This window comes from Canis lupus, chromosome 18 (assembly GCF_011100685.1).
Source record: "Canis lupus familiaris isolate Mischka breed German Shepherd chromosome 18, alternate assembly UU_Cfam_GSD_1.0, whole genome shotgun sequence".
Classification (NCBI taxonomy): Eukaryota; Metazoa; Chordata; class Mammalia; order Carnivora; family Canidae; genus Canis; species Canis lupus.
The window spans coordinates 17882628-17906340 of record NC_049239.1 but is presented as its reverse complement, the minus strand read 5'-3'; the positions used below and the strand labels follow the sequence as shown (position 1 = coordinate 17906340).

Sequence of the window (23713 nt, the reverse complement as noted above, 5' to 3'; positions counted from 1 at the left end):
AGTATTGTATTCAGCTTTGCATTAGTTGTTTGTGTACATCATTATTTCCCCATCTCTACTCAAAATTCCCTCAGGAAAAGGATCACACACGGAAAGGGAATGGAATTTAAATGGGTGGGTTGAATTTCCCAAAAAACTCAGAATAACTCACTCTCTTTAAAATGATGCAAATTTAGGATATTTCTACATATGATTCATTCCAATTCTAATGTGATTAAGAAATACAGAGGTGACCATTTAACGTCTGTTTTTCTAACTTCAGTAGGTGAAAAAGAGCCTATTAGCTTTACTTTTACAGACTAAATTAGTGCTAAACTACTTCATTGAACCAAAACTCCATTGAAAATTATTACACTGATAAGAGACTTTAGAAACATATGATCATTATTCATTGTTATCATTATACCATCAAGTATTACTTATGAAAATATATACTAACTAGTAGAGTATATAATGGACAGAAATGCTTTGATAAGTTTGCAGAAAAGAAACCACCCCCACTCCCACCTGTGATTTAAAATGGTTCACATGTAGCATGTAAAAGAAATTCCATGTTAAAAACTATGGGACACTAACATGTTCAATCCATACCCAAGTATATTTAAGGTAAAGGATTCTGACAAATAGTTGACAGCCAACAGGTATGTTAACAAATTCTAAGATGTCAGGCAACCACTTATTTCCAAGGTTCTGCCAGTGACTCCCTCTCTCTCACAGTGGGAATGGATGATTGTGCTGCTGGTGCCAACAAGTGCACTGAAAGAGGTAACAGAACATAACAGTGAACAGCAGAAGTTTATACTGGAGTAGTTCTGCCACTTACTACCTGTGTGACCTTGGGCAAGTTCGGATTCCTCACTGCAAAAACAGGAATTAGAGTAGTCTGAGGATCCAATATAAAAGAAGGACCTGGTAATGTTTCTTGCAGAGTTCATTGTACAAATAAGATATATAGTAGTTTATAAATACATCATTATTTGTGTTATCTGGTAAACATACTTTGTAAGTACACTGTAACGACTAATTTATTTAACAAAATTTACTAAGCACCTATATGTAGCCATTGGCTAGGTACCAGAAGTATAAAGGCAACTCTCTATAGCAAGCATGAGAGTTTATCAACCTCAAACAGACACTTAAGTAACTCTAATGTTCTATATTCCTCTGTTATTCTCAGTATATATTATCTCAATTTCATCTTCAATGAGTTCCATAATCACCCATACACACACAAAAAAATTAGAGATCTATTAGGGAAACCAAGACATTGACCTGAAATCTATATTCAAATCAAATTCAATATATCTACAATTGCACTCAGTACCCAACTCCTCAGATTGTTTTCCTCCTGTATTGTCTTTCTCCTATCACTTAGTGTCCAACTTAGCTTAGATGAGCTCTTCCTCACCTTCTAATATGACCAAGTCTTGTAAATGCTACCTAAGAAGTGCCTTCCAAATTCATCCCTTTTCCTCAATTCACCGTCATAATCTTCAGGCCCTCCTGCTTCAACTACTGGAATAGCTTTAAGTGGTCTCTCCTTTGGTTCTTAACCTCCTAAATTTTAGTCTCCACATAGCAGCCAAGGTGATCCTGTTAACATAATACCTAAGAGTAAAACCTAAAAGATTCTCATCTTACTTAAAGACCATTCTTACAATGACCTACAAGAACAGAGATAGTCAGCCCTAACTCCCAAGCCTACCACAAATATAGTACTCTCTTCATCACCTATTCCGCTCAAGTAAACAGCTTCCTTCAACACTCTTAACTCAGGTCCATGGGCACTTAATGTTCTGTCTGGAATGCTTTCCTCGCAGATAACTACATTTCAAGTTTTGGTTCAATGTCTTAACCACCTTTTTAATATCTCCTAGGGCACCTGGGTGGCTCAGTGGTTGAACACCTGCCTTTGCCTCAGGTCATGATCCCACACTGGGCTCTCCACAGGGAACCTGCTTCTCCCTCTGCCTGTGACTCTGCCTCTCTCTCTGTGTGTATGTATTTCTCATGAATAAATAAATAAAATCTTTAATAACAATAATAACAATAATAATAATAATATCTCTTCTACTTGTCATATGGTAGATTGATCATATTAAAAGCCTAGTTTTCATCCTTCCCTGTATTAATTCCACATGTGACTTTTGCAGGGTTTTTTTACTTAAAAGATGAAATTGATTTCCCCACCCCTTGAAGTAGATATGGCATTGTAACTTGCCTTGTTTAACAGAAAGTAATGGAAGTGACAGTGTGCCAGTTCCAAGACTAAATAGGTCTTGTGTATTTGTTCCCCTCACCTGCACCTCTGCAACAGCCATGTAGCCTATTGGGGAATGAAAAACATGTGGAGCAGGGACAAGCAATCCTAGTCATCCCAGCCATAGCCAGGATTGATGTGCTGACAGCCAGCCAACCCCCAGAAACATGAATGAACCCAGTCAAGATCAGCAAAACTGCTTAGCTGACAACCAACAGCATGTAAAAATATTTATTATTATATGCCACTAAGGTTTGTGGTTGTTATACAACATTACTGTGGTAATAGATAACTGACATACTCCTTTTTCTTCCTTACTGTTTTACTGTTCTCTATTGCACTTAATATCTGACCTAGTTACATTTACTTGTTTATTAGGTTATTCTATGACTCTTGCCAATAGAATATAAGCTGCAGGAATTGTAGTCTTCAGAGTCTAGAATAACATTTGGCACACAGTAGGCATTCATTAAACATTAAACAAAGAAATAAAAATAAGCATGATGATTTAATGAACCATTTGGATCTATGAATCTGTCAATTATCTTTTTTTTTTTTTAAAGATTTTACTTATTTATTTATTCCTGAAAGACACAGAAAAAAGCAGAGACATAGAGAGAGAGAAGCAGGCTCCTCACAGGGAGTCCAATGCGGGACTCGATCCCAGGCCCTGGGATCATGCCCTGAGCCAAAGGCAGATAAATGCTCAACCGCTGAGCCACCCAGGTGTCCCAGTTATCTATTTTATTTATTTTATTTTTTATTTTATTTTATTTTTATTTTATTGTATTATATTGTATTTATTTTATTTTATTTTATTTTATTTTATTTTATTTTATTTTATTTTATTTTATTTTATTTTATAGAGAGAGAGAGAATGCACAAGCAGGGGAGGGGGCAGCAGGAGACGGAGTTGATTCCCTGCTGAGCATGGAACCCAGTCTTGAGGTCACCAGGCTCCATCCCAGGGCACAGACATCAAGACATCATCCAAAGTCAGAGGCTCAACTGATTGAGCCATGCAGGTGCCCAGTCAGGTATCTTTTTAATCTAAGGAAGTAATTAAACTCTGAGCCAGTCTTTCAAATCACTATTTTACAAGGTGTTAAAATCAAGACTTTTACAAAGTATTTTAATTTTACTGAATATCCTTTGTCATTAATAAATATTTTTAAAATTTATGAATATTATTTATAGGCTTTATCTCATCCTATTCTAATTTTTATATGTATTTTATAATAAATCTTAGCATCTGAAACTAATGATATACTATTATATATTGGTTAACTGAATTTAAATTAAAAAATAAATTTTAGCATAGTTGTATAAGTATGTAATTTATAAATTAATGAAAGTATATTGAGAAGGTGCATGCTTAAAAATTACTGTAATCAAAAGTTTAGAAATCACTGGCTTAGAGAATAAAGTCAAAACTCCCAAGTTGCTATCAATGATATCTTCAGATAATTACATTACATTGTTTCTTTCTCTATCATCAAAGAGGTTCAAAAGCGAAAAAAAGCAAGGGGTTGCCTTTTCCCTTCACATTTATTTTACTTCTCACTTAATGCCCTTAATCACTCTTCATTTCTAACTATGATTTATTTAGAACAACATCTAACACTACATTATGTTCTTTATTTCATATTATTACTAATTCTCACAGGGCAAAGTATTCCTGTTTTATGGATAAGGAAACTCAGATTGAGAGTAGCTTAAAGACTTATTTGAGAGACAGAGAGAGCACATGAGCAGGAGGACGGACAGAGGGAGAAGCAGGCTCCCCACAGCCAGACGTGGGGCTCAAGCCCAGAACCCTGGGGTCATGACCTAAGTCAAAGGCAGACACTTAACAGACTGAGCCACTCAGACGCCCCAAGAGTAACTTAAATAACTTACTGAAAATTACATGGATATGTAAGTAATGGCTAAATTTAATCCAGATAAAACTACTGTGATCTACATTTGCTAGAGTATCCAATGTAACACTAGACACTCAAATTGCTAAAATCAAATATATCACAAAGATATGCTACTACTTCCGTCTGGTCTTTTCTTTCTTGACATCTACACATTCCTTTCTTGACCTTAAATTATAATTCCCTTCCCCTAGCATCAAAGATTATTTTTCTGCCCTCTTCTAGTTAAAACATATTTTAAAGATAAAATAGTGACAATTTATATGTCTATTCAATCCACATTCTGTTTTAAAATAAAATTTTCTAAACCTCCATTAACAAGAAAAATAGTAAATGGTGAGATAACTCAGGAACATACTTGAAAATATTAACTATGGCAAAACAAGATATGGTTTGCAACCGATATATAGCTTGTAAATAATGTAAAAACTAGCATATAATACAGTGATAACAGAAGGATTGGTTAAATATTAATCCTATACTTCTAGTTTAGATTGTTACGTTTTCTAAAAATACTTTAAAAATAATCTGCTAGTCATCACAAGAATGTAGAGTATAAGAGAATATCAGTATTTTATTATTCTTTGAGACTCTTCACCAACATTAGAGCAACCATGTCACTATAGTCAGTTTCACAAGATTAGGAAAATTCTTATTTCTAAATATTCAATTATATTTCCCATAGGACTTCCCATAGGGTAAAAAAATAGAAGGTATATTACATCTGAGCCACTATTAGAGGAGAAAGACTAAAGAGAGAGGTTAAAAAAAAAGAAAAACAGGTATAAATGTTTCAACATCAGGTTAAGGACTCAGAAAAAAAAGACAGTAATTATTGCTGAATGCTAAAGAGGTATCAACAAACAAAGATGCATACTACTGTAAAGAATCTACTGGATGTGCCCTGGAGATCTGAGACAACCATAATAAATGCAATTTCAGCAAAATAGTAGATCCTGAAATCAAATTACAATGGGGGTTAAAGAAATGAAGAAGAGGCTGAGCAGGTGGAGTTAGCCAGTAACTACCTATTAATCAAGAAAGGAAATAATAGTTCCTATGAACATTGACTTTCACAAGTAAAATTTTTTTGTTTCAAGCTTTTGAACTATTAAAACATCCAATCTCTTTACTTTTCCACAAAATGAAAAGACCAAAGCATCTGGTATATTAAGCATTAAAACCATAGTTTTCTTACTTTAATAGCCTTCTATTATTCATACTATAAATTAAACAAGAAAAACTTTTTATTTTGAAAATCTAATAATGTCAGTGAATAGGTTTAGCAATAAATATTTGAACATAACCAGTTATTTCAGTTGCAGAATCCTATTATTGATATCCATCTACTCTATGTTCCTCCACTTATGTGTCATTTATTTACAGTATTAAAAGCAAAGAATTACAGAGGCACCTGGGTGACTCAGTTGGCAGAGCATGTGACTCTTGATGTCAAGATTATGAGTTCAAGCCCCACACTGGGAATAGATCTTACTTAAAAAACAGTAAAAGAATTACAAACACTAGGCATATATTATAGGAAATTTCTAAATTACACAGTACATCCTGATCTATCTCTAATACCCATTTCTAATACACATTAATCTGAGGCACAAAGAGGTGAATGGACAGCTAGAGAAACTATGAGTAGACAAAACATGGCAGAGAGATACAGAGGGAAGCAGATACAAAGGACATGCACACTATTGACAAGGCAAGATATTACATTACTCAGTTTTTATATGATTCAGGAACTTCTAAAAGAACTATAGATCTATTTTGTTGAAGCAAAATCTATTGTGAAGTAAATACATTAGTCTTTCAGATAATGATATATTTCAGATACACATTTGAGAAGTGAAAAAAGAATGACCATATAATACTTCAATAAAATGATCTTTTTTTTTTTTTTTAAAGATTTTATTTTATTTAATCATGAGAGATACAGAGCAGGAGAGAGAGAGGCAGAGACACAGGCAGAGGGAGAAGCAGGCTCCATGCAGGGAGCCCGATGTGGGACTAGATCCCGCATCTCCAGGATCACGCCCTGGGCTGCAGGCGGCGCTAAACCGCTGCACCACCAGGGCTGCCCTAAAATGATCTTTAAATAAGATATACTTACAAGAAGGTAAACGTTCTGGTTCCATATTTTAACACTGAAAAAATACAATTCAAATTTTAGATTCCATTAATATGCAACTTAGAGACTATCTTAATTTTATAGTTTTCACACACACCAAAAATTTGCCTGGTGTTTAATATGTACTGTGTATGTGAAATTAAACACCCTACCAGAGCCAACAGAATGATCTCTCAAGTCATAAGGACTCTTTAGAGCCAAAAGAATGATCTCTCAAGTCATAAGGACTCTTTATACTTCTTTTCCCCTTCTCTGAAAGAGAGTAGAAGTTTATTTGGGGCTGAAACTTCAATAGTTAAATTTTTTTTCAGTTTTGCTTCAAGGATTTTTGGACTAGGTACTCTTCGGACTGCCTGCCTAGTTAGTGAATGATCATTCTATTTACCTAAGAAAAGTCCCTTCCCCCTCCCATACATCTGAACAAGCTCCCTACTTGGTCAATTCACACAATACTCCTCTCACTGGTGAGTTGACTGATTCAGGAATGTGAAAAAGAGCTCAAGCAACTCTAGTCATTCTGATCTCTTACCCTAAACTGAAATAAATGAATGAGTTAGTTGAGACACCGAGATGGATACCTTTAATTCAGAATACCTTTATTCAGAACAGTGAAAGTCAAAATGCAGTGAGAGAAAAATAAAGCAGGTGCCAAGAAGCCAAGACAAGTATCCAAAAAGCCCTCTAGAAACAGAGAAACTGATAAATCATAGAAAGAAGGGCTGTGAAGAGAGAAGGTAAGGTTATGGACAGCTCTCCAATTCTTGGTTTCTGTTCTTCAAGTAGCTCAAGGGCAATATTCTATTGCAATTGATTTTTTTTTTTCATTTAAGCTAGTTTGGAAGTAGGCTGCAGACAAAAACTATACCAACAAGGAATTTTTCTGTATTTCTCATGTTCTGCTTTTTTACTGTTTTCCCTAAATAGTGAGAATGCAATTGTTGGCCTAGGCAACATCATGTCATAGAAAAAGCATGTGCTTTTATAACTTGGGACAAACTCAGCTCTGCCAACCTCTAATTGTAAAACCTGCTACAAACTCCTTAATTTCTAAACAGTTTTAATGTTTCTTTTCCTATCAAAGGGTCTATAACTTATGAGTAAATCCATTGTACATAATGTGGGAAGAAGTTATCCAGAAAAGCTTTTCTCCACATTTTTGTACCATGGAATCTAGAACTCCCCTTCCTTTCTCACTTTGGTTCTGGTCCCAAATGTGTAGTCTCAAACACTCTTGAGTGATCTTATGCAAAACTCACATTTGCAGAGAAATTCAAACTAAGCAAGAGGTCTACCACTATAAATAGGTCTAGGTCCTAAAGATTTTTTTTAATGTAATTTTTTTACAGGCCACTTTTAACAGAAGCCAATGAAAAACTGATCTAACGATCTTAAGAACTATGTAAAGTACTATTTTATATACCTGGGATAAAGTAAAATTACCAGATTAAGAATACTGACCACATGGTTGGAACTCAGTTTTATTTTTATTTTTATTTTTATTTTTTGGAACTCAGTTTTAAAAAGCTCTTTCATACCAACCAAATTGTACACTGTAAGAATAAACAACTATGTCATAATAATGAGACATCAAAACACTCCTCACCAAAACATTAAAAAATGCAAAGGTCAACTTCATATTCATCTCCTACTCAACATTTAAGTTGTCTCCCTTTGGGAATTCCCTTCCATATTTCAGTATATAGGGTTTGTTTATTTTATATACTTTACCACTCTGTTCCTCTCATCTAAAAACCAAAACTCTTATCTCTATGTGTTTTTAAGTGCTGTTAGTTTTCTGTATCTGAAATGCCTTTATGCTAGTTCACCTGACAAACTCTTCCTGTAAGAAAGAGTCAGTTCAAATGAGCTCTCTTTGCCAAAACGGTGCATATCCTGCCTCTAAGGTTTAAATCTTGAATACATTTCCACTAGAATAATAAGACATCTTGAATTACTACTGAGTACCTTGTACAGATGATGTTACTAGCTTTACATACATACTATCTTGACCTTGGTCCATCCAGGTAGGTACTATATATCCACAATTTCCCGAGACAACCAGCTTAAAATCAAAGCATAGCCAGGATAAAAATTCCTGTGTAGCTCAAACCTTGTTATCTTTCTACTAATCTGGAAGTTCCAAAGGTTTTTGGAACCCAAGCCCCTTGAAAATCTAAGAGCTATGAACCTTCTCTATCCCACCTCCACCAAAATGGGCATATACAAAAAGTATTAAATATAATTTGAAAGGGTTCAGAGACCCCCTGAAGCTCACTCAATGGAAACTTCCTGCTGCTTCTCCTAAGTCTGTTCACAGTTGGTAAACTTCTTGAGGAAAATGACTTTCATATTTTCAACTGCCAATTCTAAACACAAGTGCCTAGGGCATAGTGGGAACTCCAGAAATCGCTTATTTATGAACCAGTGGATGGCAAGAATCATGGAAGGATGACAGGGATACATTTTTGCATTCCTTCAGAGCCTACTAGGATAGCTACTCCAATATTGTTAAATAGCTTTTCAAATGCAGATTACATCTAAGAATAGTTATTATAAGAATTGTAGACATTAGCATATATCCCAAAGCGTCTGAGATTAACATGATCCACATTCCGTATTTTCTAGGAAAAACTCTGAGGGACCAACAACTTTTATCTGCCATAAGGCAGCTCATAGACACTACAATATTATACAAATGGAAATAAGACTTTTGTGTGTTTCACAGAGAAGGAGATAATTGTTAGGGTTTGACTGCATGAATCTAAAAAATTTTTTAGAATCGAAAGAACCCAAGAATCTAAAAATACTACAGAAAATATGAAATGTTGAGAGAGAAGTTCAACTATCTGGAAGAAACTTAGGGTGTCGTGAGGTTTAGAATAACTGCGTATCACTGGACTTGCATTAGGCAAGTCTTGAACTCAAATCTAATGCAAAACTTTTTCCTGATATTAAAAATCAAATTTTACAATAGAGATAGTATTACAATACAGATAACATTACAATGAGATATTACAATGGAGAAATGCTTAAGATAAACTGGGCTAAAATATTTACCCCAGAGAATTAATTACATTTTTGCTTCTAAGTTTGAGGTCAGGGTCAGAATTTTCAGTATTCTGATCTTCAAGGTACTGGTTAAGAAGTTTTCTAAAAAATGGAAAAAGTATGTTTAATAGTACACCACAAATAAAATTTCATTCATCCAGTGGGAATGCTCAAGGACAAGATATAGATTATTCCAGAAGGAAGGGGATATATATACTGCAGAGTACAGGATTTTAACACTGCAAAGGTGACAAACTATGTTAAGGCTCTGGAATGCCAAGCTAAGAAGTACAGACTTTATCCTATTGGCCTGTGATTCTAAACTAGGGCAAAAGTTATAAAATTGGGAGGACAGGAGAGAGGGAAATTGGGAAGACAGCATATAATTACAGTATGAAAATAATCAGAGCAAAAAAAAAAAAAGAAAAGAAAAGAAAAGAATCAGAGCTTGGATCTGATGCTTTGATTTGGCCTGGGCATTTAAGATTCTAATAATTTTAATGGTCATCAAAGGGAGCCTTGAATTGTTTTTGAAATTACATTTTTGATAATAAAAATAAAACCATTTTTCTTTCTTTCTTTTTTTGTAGGCTCCATACCCAGCATGCAGCCCGATGCGGGGCTTGAACTCGTAACCCTGAGATGGGGGGAGACCTGAACAAGATCAAGAGTTCTGATGCTTAATCAACTGAGTAACTCAGGCATCCCAAAGATAAAACCATGTTTCCAGTACCATCCTAAATAAACTTATTGATGAAAACAGAACTAAGGAGCAACACAGGGACTAAAATAGACATATCCTGATTTTTACAACCAGTGTTTTCTATTATCCCACAGATGCCAACACTTGAAAATGGTATTTTAGGAAAGTGAGTATGATATGCGGAATGGATTGGATGAGGCAAGAAACCAGAAGCAAGAAGAGAACAACAGCTATTGCTGTAATCACTCCAAAACACCCACAAGTTACAAGATACCACTATTTTTTGAAGAAATGCTAATAACATGGTATCTGGATTTTATCAATGGAACCTAAAATCAAAAGTTAAAAGTAGATATTTTATTAAAGTTAATATTCTAAGATAATGGTCTCCAAGTAGGATTCACGGGGTGGGGGATACATAAGCAGTTACTTCAAGTGGTTCCCTGAATCCTTACACATATCAACCAGCATCCAGAGAAAAATACGTACTATCTTTCATATTTATGCAGCAGATATTACAATTAATAAAACCCTGTTTATCTAAAAGTTTTCCTGAATGCAGCCTGATACTTTATCTCAAATTTTTTCAGTGGGTACTAAAAACACAAACACATTGTGTAAGCATACACAGAAGTGTGTACGCAATGAAAGGGGAAAAGCAGTTCTGCTCCTCTAAGAGACAAATCCCTTGGACCATTTGAAGAATCCACCTGGGGATCCCTGGGTTGCTCAGCATTTTGGCGCCTGCCTTCGGCCCGGGGCGTGATCCTCGAGTCCCGGGGTCGAGTCCCGTGTTGGGCTCCTTGCATGGAGCCTGCTTCTCCCTCTGCCTGTGTCTCTGCGTCTCTCGCACGCTCTCTCTCACGAATAAATAAAAACATAAAAAAAATAAAAAAAAAAAGAATCCACCTGAAGAATAAATCTCTGTCTTACAGTTTCAAGCTCACCACAATTTCTGCTCATGCAAGGGCCATTAATGCCTGTTAAGTGCCAGGCACTATATTAAGCAATGAGGATACAGAGATAATTAAGTCCCAATTGCTAGCCCTGGAGGCTTTCAGTCCAGGGAAGTCAGAAATGTAAATGTTTATGAATCTAATGAACTGAATGTTATAGAAACACAGAAGCATTTAACATATGAAGAAAAAAGTTTTAATCTGAATGTTAATGTCTTACTTTCAAACTGTCAAAAACCTTTTCCAAACTAAATGTCAACTATTGAATGAAAAAAAAGCTAGCACTATTCTGAAAGTAAATACATACAATAAAATTTTTTGAGAATTAACTATTAAATTTGTAGTATGCTGTCTCTGGTAAGCCATAGGGAAAGAGTTACTTAAAAGTTTACTTCCACTTATTAAGTTACTTAGAAATATGTTTGGCTGGATACTCATCAAAGGATGGCTTAGAAACTAAACCAGTAGCAAATGCAAAAAGAAAATACTTCCTATCACTCTAGGTTTGAAAGACACATTAAACATACAGAACCATTTATATAAACTCACTAGGATATTTTAAAAACCTACAAGTCAACCACAAGATACACTCCACCCCACTAGGATGGCTATAATCAAAAAGACGGACAAGTGTTAGTGAGAATGTAGAGAAATTGGTGGGAATGTAAAATGTGCAGCAGCTTTAACAGTCTAGCAGTTCCTCAAAATGTCCAACCATATCACCCATTAATTCTACTCTTAGATATATACCCAAGATAAAGGAAAACATATATCCTAACAAAAATGTGTACATAAATATTCATAGTAGCATTATTCATAAAATACAAAGTATTCTATTTTATGTATTATTATATAAAGAAAATATTCCAAAAAGTGGAAACAATTCAAATGTCCATCAGTGGATGAATGGATGAACAAAATGTGGTATATCCATACAATGGAATATTATTTAGTCATAATAAGAAGTCAAATAGTTTCAATTCCTGCAACACATGAACGAACCTTGAAAACATTATATTAAGTCAAAGAACTCAGTCACAAAACAGCACATATTGTATGATTCCATTTGTATGAAGCAAATCTATGGAGACAGAAGGTAGATTAGTGGTTGCCTCGAGGTCAGGGATAGGAAAGGGAGGAAGAATGACTGCTAATGGGTATGGGGTATCTTTTTGGGGTGATAAAATTGATAATGATGACTGCATCATTTTGTGAATATACTAAAAACTATTAAATTATACAGCTTAAATCAATGAGTTTTATTAAGTGAATTATCTCTCAATAAAGCTGTTACTGATTTTTAAAACACCTCAATCCACAGCATTTAACACTTTAACAATGAAAATTTTTATACTTATTTCGGCTGTGCAGCATAAAATCTTCCAGGCTTTCCATCTTTCTTCACTTCATGTTTTCTAACATTTCAAACCCAAACTTTAAAAAGCTTTAGAGGCCTCATTTAACCAAAAGACAAGTTCTTATCTGTCTTTTAAAATTATATTTAAAAAAAAATAAAATTATATTTAAACAGCAATCATTTCACAAACGAGGACACACATATAGTTAAGAAACATATAAAATACTGCACCTATCTTACCTTTAACACACACACACACAAAAGCAAAGTTTATGAGGGGAGCTCTCCTTCAATCTGTCTTCCTCCAGTTTCTACCATCTACTTTCAAAATGTTAAATGTAAATGTTAAGAATTTATACTCATTTGACCTATTTTCTCCTCAATCAACTACAATCTAGACTCTTCCATATCCTACCCAAACCACTTTTTGTGGTCACCAAATCACTCCTACTTGGCAAACAGAATGGGTACTTTCTCAATCTCACCTTACCAGTCCTTCTAGAAGTATTTGTTTTTGCTAACTACTCCTTTCCCGAAACCCTCCCAGGCTTTTCTGACATCCTCTGGGTTCCCTTCCCTCCTCTCTGAGCATACGGGCTGCTCTTTAAATGCTGCTGCTCTCCAACCTAAAGCTGGTCACTTTATACGCTCATCTGAATAAATTCATTCCCTCTCATGCTTTCAAATACCTTTTATATGCTCATATGGCAACTTCCAAATTTTTAACTACATCCTGTCAGCTTTCTTGAGCTCTACATTTCTGCCTGATGTCTCAGGCACCTCAGTTTACCACATTTAAACTAAACTAATTCTCTTCTACCTTGAAATTTCCTCCAACCACCTTCTGCTTGGTCTCTTCTACTTCTTTCTCTTCCCGTACTCCTAACCATACCAAATGGTATCTTCTAACTTGGGTGATAGTATACCAAACCAGGAAACTTGGAGTCATACTGTAAATATTCCTTTCTCCTGGACTACCCACATCTAGTGAATCGAGACTTCTTTCTTAATCCTTATCAGATCCTATATATACTCTCTATTCCACTATCTTAGTTTAGTTCAGGCCCTTATCTCACTTCCTATATTTCAACAGCTTCCAAAATGCTCTCCTTCATCACTAATTCCATCCTTAATACTGCCACCAGAATCAACCCCTACAAACACAAATCTGCCAAATGACTGCTTACCCTTCTTAAAACATATAGTGGCTATCCAGAATCTATCTGTATCAAAGAAGTGAAGGCTCATACTAAAGCAGTCTGTGGCAGAGGGTGGGGGTAAGTAGTTAGTAGTTCTAACATTGCTAGAATGTTCAGTTACTATGTTTATTTTCTTAACACCTGCCCACTTTCCAAGTGACCCTAAGAGTTGTAGTATAGAACTATTCAAAATCACTAATACTGATCTATTGAGTAAATTATAGCATAGATGCAAGAATCTTCACAATCTAACCCCTACCTAATTTTCTCAGCATCACCATTAGCCCTTACCATGCATTACTTCACTGGTTCTCAAAGTATGGTTCAGGGACAGCCTAGCCCCTGGCCATTTCAGAGAGTCCATGAAGTTAAAATTCTTTTCCTAATAATATTAATTTATGTTTCCTCACCTGTAAATATAGGAATGCACAGACCTAAGGCACGGTAATTTTTAAAAATCATTTTCATTCTCCTTTTTAGAGTGTACAGTGGCGTTTTCTAGAGTACAAACACTGCAACCATATGAACGAATCAGATACGAAAACCCAAATCCAGTTTCCTATTAAGCCAGACATTAAAGAAATTTGCAAAAATATAAAAATAATGCTTCTTCTCACTAATTACTTTCTGTTTTGAATAATAATTATCTATAGTTAATATGAAGTGGGTTTATTATTTTTTTAAGCAGATTTTTTTTATATATCTATTTTAGTTTGTAGTACAGTAAATAAAAGCTTTTTGGAGCCCTCAATAATTTTTAAGGCTATAAAGGATTCTAGAGACCAAAAGGTGTGAACTACTGTTTTTAGGTGATTATCTACCACTCCCCTAAACATGTTCAACTTTAATTTTTTTTTAAGAATTATTCATTTATTTCAGAGACAGAGTGTGCACGCACGAGTGAGTATGCAAGCATGCACGTGGGGGGAGGGGTAAAGGGAAAGAATCTCCAGTGGAATCCTCCACGCTGAGTGAGATTCAGCTCAATCCATGGACCCATGAGATCATGACTTGCACCAAAACCAGGAGTCCCAAGCTCAACAGACTGAGCCACCCAGGCGCCCCAAACATCTTCAACTTTAAAACTTCCATCCCTTTGCATGGTGATATACCCTCCCCACCACTAGCCTAGTCCCAGCCAGGTCCCAAAGGACCTCAGCTGCATCCTGGAGAAACAGAACAAAAAGAACAGAGGTTTTGGGGTGCCTGGCTGGCTCAGTTGAAGGAGCTTGTGAGACTCAATCTCGGGGTGATGAGCTGGAGCCCCAGCTTGATATAGAGATTACTGAAATCAATAAATTTTAAATGCTATATGTTGGCAAACAACTTCAATAAAAAAAAAATATATATATATATAAATTTTAAAAATGCTATATGTTGGCAAATTTAACTCCAATAAAAAAATAAAATAAATAAAAATAATAAATAAATAAATGAATTTTTAAAAAGAACAGAGGTTCTGAAGTCAAGCAAAATACTTAATTTCTCAGAGTGTGCTTCCTCATGTGTAAGATTCAATTTACATCTATCTCATAAATTGTTGACATGTGAAGTAAGATAGGGTGTAAAGTATCTGGCACAGTGTTTAGAATATAAAAGGGACAGAAATGTTAATTTCTTTTTTACTTAAAATAACTTATAAAGACTAACATTACTGTAGTAAAATAAAAATGGTCTAACAATTATTTAATCATAACAAAGCAAGCAGACAGGTTGCTTTGAGCAGTTATGTCAGGATTACTGTTTGTAGAACAGATGGTTTTATATAATAAATCCCTTGAAATGGATAATTTCTACAGTAGTTCTGAGTACTTTTGGTTGATAAATTAAGTTCAAATTAGTTTAAAACACCAGAATTGGGACCCCTGGGTAGCTCCGCGGTTTAGCGCCTGCCCTCGGCTCAGGGTGTGATCCTGGAGACCCGGGATCGAGTCCCACAACAGGCTCCCTGCATGGAGCCTTCTTCTTCTCCCTCTGCCTGTGTCTCTGCCTCTCTCATGAATAAATCAATAAAATCTTAAAAAAAAAAAAACAACACATCAGAGTTATTTTAAATAGCATTTTAACGTAGAATAGCTTGCTATTATACCTCAGTTTGGCTTTAGAAAAATGTCTGTAAATACTCTTCACAACAAAGTCCTGAAATTCACACCTCTACTGCATCCTGTTTTTTAAATACTCAACTGAATTCACTCATTATATTTTTGTTTTCACCTTCATGAATGGAGAGAGAACTGGTTTTTAAGCCGAAACTGCCATATTTACTTGTAGCTTACGTGTCATCTGTAATTATTTTTTACATACAAGTGTCTAATATAAATTAGATAAACTTTAGTCTGATCAAGAGAAATCTACTGCTTGTTTCAATGTTTCAGACATTGTAAAGATTTATTCATTTATTACTTATTTTTAAGTAGGCTCCCAGCATGGAGCCCAGTGCTGAGCTTGTAATCATGACCCTGACAAAAGATTGGAGCTGAGATCAGGAGTTGGATACCTAACTGGCTGAGGCCAGGCAGGCACCCCTAGACGTTATAAAGCTTTAAAAAGCACAAGAAAATGATTGAAAACAAAAGCCCAGATACCTTTTTCTTTTTATGTCTAGTTATCTGTAACTGACTACATAAATTAGCTATATGAGACCACAGACTTTAGCACCAGGATTTGTTAAATGATGACTCTAAATAATCACTCCCATACCTCAGCCCTATGAACTAGGTAGCATTTTTCTTCTTTAAAAGATGACAGAAATCAGTCATCCTATTTTCTTCAAAGTGGCCAGCCCAAGGTCCAACAGCTATACAATGAAAGAGATGAGCATAAAACCAGGTCTATCAAACACGATTACACATCACTCTATCCTATACATTTACTTGTCATGATCACTGTCTGCCATCTTGTAAGAAGACTTAAAGTCAAGATGCTCAAATCGAGTCCTGCATCTGCCACAAATCAGATGTTGAATAAGTAATCATCTTGGTGCTGTAGTTTACACCACCTCAATATCTTAGTTTTCTCCTCTTTAATGGTGGGCTGGAGAGGACACAACACACCAAGACAGGAATAGACAACTCAAAATAGTTAATGACAGGTGGAAAATTCCCTAACCTTACTAGTCAACACAAAATTCAAATTAAAACAAGAAACCATTTTCCAACCATCAAATGAATTAAATGAACGCTCATGTACTACTGGCAGTCGTATAAACTGATACAACTTCTTCAAAAGGTTATTTATAAACATGCGTTAAATGTTTATATCTGGGGCACCTGGGTGGCTCAGCAGTAGAGCATTTTGCCTTCGGCTCAGGGCATGATCCCAGACTCCTGGGATGGAATCCCTATCAGGCTCCCTGCAGGGAGCCTGCTTCTCCCTCTGCCTCTGTCTCTGTATCTCCCATGAATAAATTAATAAACTCGTAAACTCATAAATAAATAAATAAATAAATAAATAAATAAATATCCTTTTACCTAGTACTTCCACTACTGGAAGATATCTTATGCAACAATCCAAAATAAGGAAGTTTTACCCATAAATGTTCATAATAGAAAATAAATGGCCAAATATTCAATCACAAGGAAATGGTTAAGCTATAAAATAGTTGCCAAGTAAAATATCATATAGCCACTGAAATATTAAATAGCTACTGGATTTTTACAAATGAAAAGTACTTATCAAAATGATAAGTTGGGAAAAAAAACCAACAATATAAAATGAAATAAACAGCACCGTCAAACAGATGCATTAAGAACATTAACAGAGACGGCCTTTGGGTGACAGGACTAGGAAGGCTGGATACAACAAAGGGAAGAACATAATCCACCCCACATTCCTAAGAGTAAGGCATTATTAATTATTATTCTATAATCTCCAAATTTGAAATTAAAAAAACTAGTACTTTATAACTGAATAGTATTATAATAGATTATTTCTAAGGCTCAGTTCTAAAATGCTACAATTTAATAATGCATTTTTGATCCACATAAGAATTTAAGAGTAACAGAACACTTGAAATTATTAGCTTATCTTCTATTCTCTCTCCACGGCACAGGGGACATGGTCTCCCTCTAGCCTTCCAGTCAAGGGAAAAAGCAGCACCATCTATCTAGCAGGCTTAATTATAGCTATTGCTTATCAAGTCATGGAATAAAAAAAGCAAGCCCTATAAAAGAATAGCCTTAGTCATCAAATCTCCAGCGTAGAATCACCTATCTATCCCTAGGTATTATGGAAGATAAAAGAAACTCAGTCCTTCAGAAATGAAATCTCCAATAGGATCCCTGACTCATCCGCAAAGCACGAACCCCAAGGCTACTTCCCCTGCACATAAGTTCAGAGACTGGGCACCTGTCCTGACGGCCTTCATCACCAAACAATGCTCTTTCCTGACAGGATATGCCCAGGGATAACAAGATGACTAGCATGCAAACTCACAGTGACCAAGGACCACACCACCTCTTCTTCCATAACGAAAATAAGACTGCAAAAGCCTGGTTTTAAACTTCTAAAATGCCCTAAAAGTAAATATTTTCTATTGGCCAAAAAAAGGAAAAAGGGGACTCCCTCCAATTACTTCTGAGTGGCACGACCCAATTCTCACTAGTAAGAAGAGAAAATACCCTCTTTATTTTCCTCGGATCAAAAACACATAGGCTAAATATCCACAGAAAATGTCCAAAACAGGACACAGATTATTTTACCTACATTTTTCCATCTTCGAAAGATACTAACAAAATCTCACTCCCATCCTCTTTCACCGGTCTAGGAAGGCGGGAATCACGAAGCTCAACAATACTATTACACTGCTGTATAAGGTCAACGATCTATTGTACAAGCTGTTAGCAATTTTAATGCCTAAAACTGTAGATAACCGAGTCTCTTTAAAATGTGAAAAAGCATTTTCAGGGCTAAAAGTCATTTCAGCGGCACCTTGTAAACAATCAAACTGCACTTTGAAACAAACAAACAAACAAAAACCCTAGACAATGTGTGCTGCCCATTCATTTTTATGGACTTAGCCGTGTGTCCTTTTCACAATGGAGAATTCCGGGGTTAAGGGATCATTCTGCGGGGGGTACCTTGCCCGGGACCAACCTCTCCCGAGCCTATTTCCCATTCCCGAACCCCGCCGCGGCCAAGGAGCAGCCACTTCCCCAAGTCCCACTTCCTTTTCCATTCCCCAGACCTCCAGAGTTTCCAACGCCCCGGTCTTGCGCAACATCCGTAGGAGCAGCCGCCGCAACCACCGCCTCCTGAGCCGAGAAACAACCCTAAAGGGAACATTGTCCAGCAGAAAAATAAAAGGTGGAGGGGAGGGGGGGCGATGTAGGAAGCGGACTTCTGGTCCCACGCCTCTGGCCCTGACCCCCTCCTAGGGGCTGTGCCTCGGGCGACTTCGGGAGCAGGACCTCGCACCTCCCGCAGCCCGTGCGCCGAGCCGAGGGCGGAAGGGGGGGCAGGGAAGGTTATCTCCCGGTGCAGCGCTCCGGCCGCTTCGGAGCCTCCGCCCCACCAGGACTATTGTTCCCGAGTTCCCCGCCCCCACCCCGGATAGGAAGTGATGGTCACATCCCCTCCGCCTCCGACGACACCCCCAGGGGTCGGCGGGGGCTTCCTGCGGGAGCGGGAGCGGGAGCCGCAGCGCCGCGCACACCCGGGCCCTCCGACCTAACGTCGCGGGGACCCCGGCGCCACCGCAAACCTGGGTGTCGGGGCCCGCGGCCGACCCCGGCCCAGCCTCGGGGGTCCTCGGGGGTCCTCGGGGGTCCTCGGGGGTCGCGGCGGCCAAGCGCCCCGTGCCCACCTCCGCGGCCGGCGGGGCAGGGCGGCCCCGGGCCGGGGCTGACCTGGCGCCCCCGTCCCTCCGCCCCGCCGCGCTCCCCGGGTCACCTCGCCCCGACCCCGCGCGCAGACCCCGCGGGGAGACCCCCCGGGAGACCCCGCCGGGCGGGGCAGGCTGCACGCTCCCGGCCCGCAGACAATAGGTGGTCGCGGGCGGCGGCGCGCGGGGCGGGCTCGGCCGGGCGGCGGCGGAGGGAGGCCGAGGGCGGCGGCGGCGGCGGCGGCGGCGGCGGAGGAGGCGGCCCGGGCCGTCCGCCCCGCTGCTCAGCTCACGGCCGCGCACAAAGCGCCGGCGGGAACGGGCGGCGCGGGGCGCGACTCACCATGAAGTCCCGGGCGAAGTTGTCCTCCCCGTTGTGGTCCGGGCTCTTCATGGCCTGGACCCTCTGGATGAACCGCCTCAGGATCTCCACTTGCTCCATCCTCCCGCGCGCCCGCCGCCGCCGCCCGCCCGCCCGGCGCAGCGCCCGCTCAGCCTTCCCCAGCGCGCCGCCCGGCCTCCCGCGCCCCGCTCCCCCCACCGCCCGGGGCGGCGGCAGCGGCGGCACCACCGGCCCGGCGCCCGACGCCGCAACTCGAGGAGCAGCCGCCGCGCTCCCCCGGTCCGAGGCGAGCCGCTGCGGCTAGCGCCAGCCCCAACCCCCCGCCCGCTCCATCCTCGTCCCCGCCCTCCTCCTCCCCCGTTGGAGACGCCGCCGCCGCCTCAGGAGCTCGGCTCTCCCTGGCCCTGCCCCCCGGCCCGGTCCCTCCTCCCCACCCCCTCCCCACTGCCCGCCGCCGCCGCCGCCGCCGCCGCCGCCGCCTCTCCCCACGGGCGCGGCCCCGCCGCCACCCAGACGCGCGCCCCCGAGCCGTGGCCCCGCCCCAGGCGCCGAGACGCCCGGCCAGGCCCCGCCCCCGCCCGCGGGCCCCGCCCCCGGGCCCGCCCCGCCGCGCCCAGACCCTCTCGCAGTGGCTGCGAGGCCCGCGGCGGCCTGCGGGGCCGCGGGAGCCACTTCCGGGGCGTGGTCCGGCCGGGGCCGCCTGGAGCGCCCGGGGGTGGGGCGTCCCGCAGGACGGGGTGCGCCTCCGAGCCCAGGAAACCCTGGTCGGTCCAGGAAGACTTCCGCTGGAACTTGCGGGCTCACGGCCCGCTGGTGGGAAAGGCGCACTTTGCGAGTGTTTCCGCGCCGCCCTGCGGCCACAAGGCCCGGCCCGCGGGAGTCGGGGGGGGGGGGGGGCGGGACGCAGAGGCATGCCGGGAACCGTAGTCGCGTCCCCCCGCGTCGGGGCGGGTGGGTCTGGGTCCCGCTGCGGGCCCGGGATGCTGACGGCGCCTGACCTTGCCGCCTCGGGCAGTGGCTGCGGCCGGGACAAGCCAAATATTCCTTGAATGAAAGGCCTTCTGCAGATCCGTCTGCAGATTCAGCCCTGGCGGGTGAGCCCTGAGACCCGGAGCGCACCCGAACACCTGCCACGCCTGTGTTGGCTGAATGAGACGCACTTTGTGCTTTGGAGCTCAGATTCGCAGCCCTCCGGACAGAAATGATTAACAGGCTTTTTTCTCCATAGAATGGACTTGATGAATTTGTGTGCGTCTTTGCAAGTCTTCTGGCAATTAGAGAGAATCTGTCCTAATCTAATTCACCATTTTTGCGAAGAAAGTGGTTTGCCTGGGCCCACCCCTGCCCCCAGCGTACCCTTAGCAGAGCCAACACTAGAACTCAGACCTTCCTGCTTTCAGTACAGCCCTTAGATGGATTGCCCCTCACTAAGGAACGTAGTGGTAACGTGGCAGGACAGAATGATTGGATCCCTGGACTTCTCTGGATCCCTCCTACCCACACCCAAGAAATTTATCAGATAAGCTTGGGCAGGGAATGGGTCGAAAATAGGGAACATGCGTGCTAGCCCCCTCCTCCCAGATGAATGTTTAGAACCACTATGGAGCTTAACGATAAAACTCCTTGAAGAATATAGGTGGGTACAATATTTTTCCTGTTTCAAAGAACGATGTTTCTCTTTAAAATGCACAACTGATGTATGCCAGTCCAGTCCTGCTCTCAGAAATACGCACTTCCAGGTGTGCCCTCCTCAACCTCCTATGTATCTAAGTGGTGTATGTGCATATGAAAAGATAGGGATCCCTGGGTGGCGCAGCGGTTTAGCGCCTGCCTTTGGCCCAGGGCGCGATCCTGGAGACCCGGGATTGAATCCCACGTCGGGCTCCCGGTGCATGGAGCCTGCTTCTCCCTCTGCCTATGTCTCTGCCTCTCTCTCTCTCTGTGTGTGTGACTATCATAAATAAATAAAAATTTAAAAAAAAAAAAAAAAGATAGTTCTGTCCTGTACTCAAAGATTCACTTAGAATAGTTCAGTTTCCGAGTTAGGCTCCATTGGAAACAAGGGTCTGGAGTATTTTACTTTAATTAGATACTGAGACTCAGTTTTCACTGGATGTAGGAAAAGATCAGGATCTGGTCTTGATCACCCACCAAGGGTCACCCTGTAGGTAACCCTTTTCCCCCCAGAACTGGGAAAGAAATTAAAACTCTAAGCAAAGCAATGGGCAGATGATGAGGAGTGCCTGTACTTTTGATATATCAAAAGAATGTACAACCCAGAGGGTATTTGATGACTATATGCTAGACAAGTTGAGTAACAATCTAGGGACTGACTGATTGGATGTGTTGACTTGTTTTGAGTACGGAGCCTCATATTGTCTAGTGTTTTTGCAGTATTTTTACTTTTCCTCTTACTGACAGCCTTCTCTCTCTCTTTCTTGTAAAACTTGAGTGTTTTTTTAAGTTCCTAGCATCTACCTTTGACATCCGATGTAGATTAGGGAAAACAAATGTAGAGTACCGTTATGTATCTTGACTCTTTTGCAAAGGCTTACTTAGCATTTTAGTATACTTAGGTCACCTTTCAATTTACAGATAATTTTTGAACACCTCAAAATATGTGTGTATGTGAAAGATGCAAAAATGTTTTAGGGATGGCTTCTTAGTGTTTATAGCCTGGTTCAGGAGACAGGAAAAAAACAATAAACTTAGTTATACTGTGGGTTCATAAATGCCAAATGCATGATACAGACGTTGGATGGCTTAACATTTCTGAGAAAGTTGGGACCCCGTTAGCAACATGCAGTGGTCTCAGGGGACCTTGAAGTCTATGTGGAATTGAACAAAAAAGAAGAGCTCCCTGGTAAGAGAAGCGATAAAACAAAAAAACACGAAGACAGCACAGCAGAAGTTTGAGGCAGAACTTTGATATGCCCGTGAAGGTGCTAACATAGACAGATTGGATTCTAGAGAGTGTTGAATGCCTGCCTAATGACTTGGATTTCATATTGTCAGTGGGAGCCACCAAAGGTTTTTGAGAATAGACATGAAATTAGGAAAATAGTAATCTGGCTTTTTGTGGTTGTTGCTGTTGTTAAATCACAATAAGGGGAGAGAATGGGATGAGGTATTGGGAGCCAATATTATGAAGCAACAAAAACTGTAACTAGGGGCGCCTGGGTGGCTCAGTTGGTTAAAGCATCTGCCTTCAGCTCAGGTCATGATCTCAGGGTCCTGAGGTGAAGCCCCACGTTGGGCTCCCTGCTCAGTGGGGAGCCTGCTTCTCCCTCTCCCTCTGCACCGCTTATGTTCCTTCTCTCTCTCTTTCTCTCTCTCTCTCTTTCTCTTGCTCTATCTCAAATACATAAGAGTCTTTAAAAAAAAAAAAAAGCTTTAAGGTTACAAGACATAGATGGAGGTGAGAGAGACAAAGACCTCACAGAACTAGGGACTGACTTAGTAGACAAGAAAGGAGGTAGAATTAAAAATGACTGAAATTGCCAGGTTGGAAGAGATCAGAAGGTTTGACAATGCAGGGCTATGCATAGTTTCAGCAAATGGGAACTTTCATGCATGAATTGTGAGAGAAATCTGCACATCTTTGGATGCAGTTTGGCCATAAATGTATAATAATGGAAACCTCACACGTGCTTTGGCTGAAAAAACCTTAGAGGTAATATTTATAGGTGTATACAAACACAAATTTATTACAGTCTTATTTGTAATGGCAAGAGTAGAAAGGGGCCTGCATTTCAAAAGGGACTGGTTAAAAAACAAAATCACATCCATATAATTAGGTTTTTTGAAGCCAGTCAAACTATAAAAAAAAAATAATCTGTGTACGTTGATGTGGAGTAGGTCCCAAGATCTACTTACGGAATGAGAAAAGCTAGGCATTGTGTTTATGGTATTCTTACTTTTATATAAAATGGAATGTGGATAAAATACTTGAACACAGAATTTGTCT

The 23713-nt window shown here is 40.0% G+C and overlaps 1 protein-coding gene and 1 long non-coding RNA gene across 5 annotated transcripts in view; one reads left to right on the top strand and one right to left on the bottom strand.

The window, feature by feature from the left end:
• Positions 1-19905, bottom strand: part of PTPN12 (protein tyrosine phosphatase non-receptor type 12) — an 84815-nt gene extending 64910 nt beyond the window's left edge. For 3 of the 4 annotated variants that reach the window (XM_038562809.1, XM_038562812.1, XM_038562810.1), the window contains exon 1: positions 19747-19905. In XM_038562809.1, the coding sequence (XP_038418737.1) occupies positions 19747-19845 (99 nt within the window). In that variant the 5' untranslated portion in view covers positions 19846-19905. Of the gene's footprint in view, positions 1-18767; positions 18853-19746 lie in introns of all 4 variants that reach the window. The other variant, XM_038562811.1, reaches the window with a different exon arrangement.
• On the top strand, positions 3131-11363 carry LOC102154647. Its single transcript, XR_005373211.1, has 2 exons — positions 3131-3297; positions 9958-11363. It is a non-coding gene; the product is annotated as an uncharacterized LOC102154647 (long non-coding RNA).
• Positions 19906-23713: the final 3808 nt, after the last annotated feature.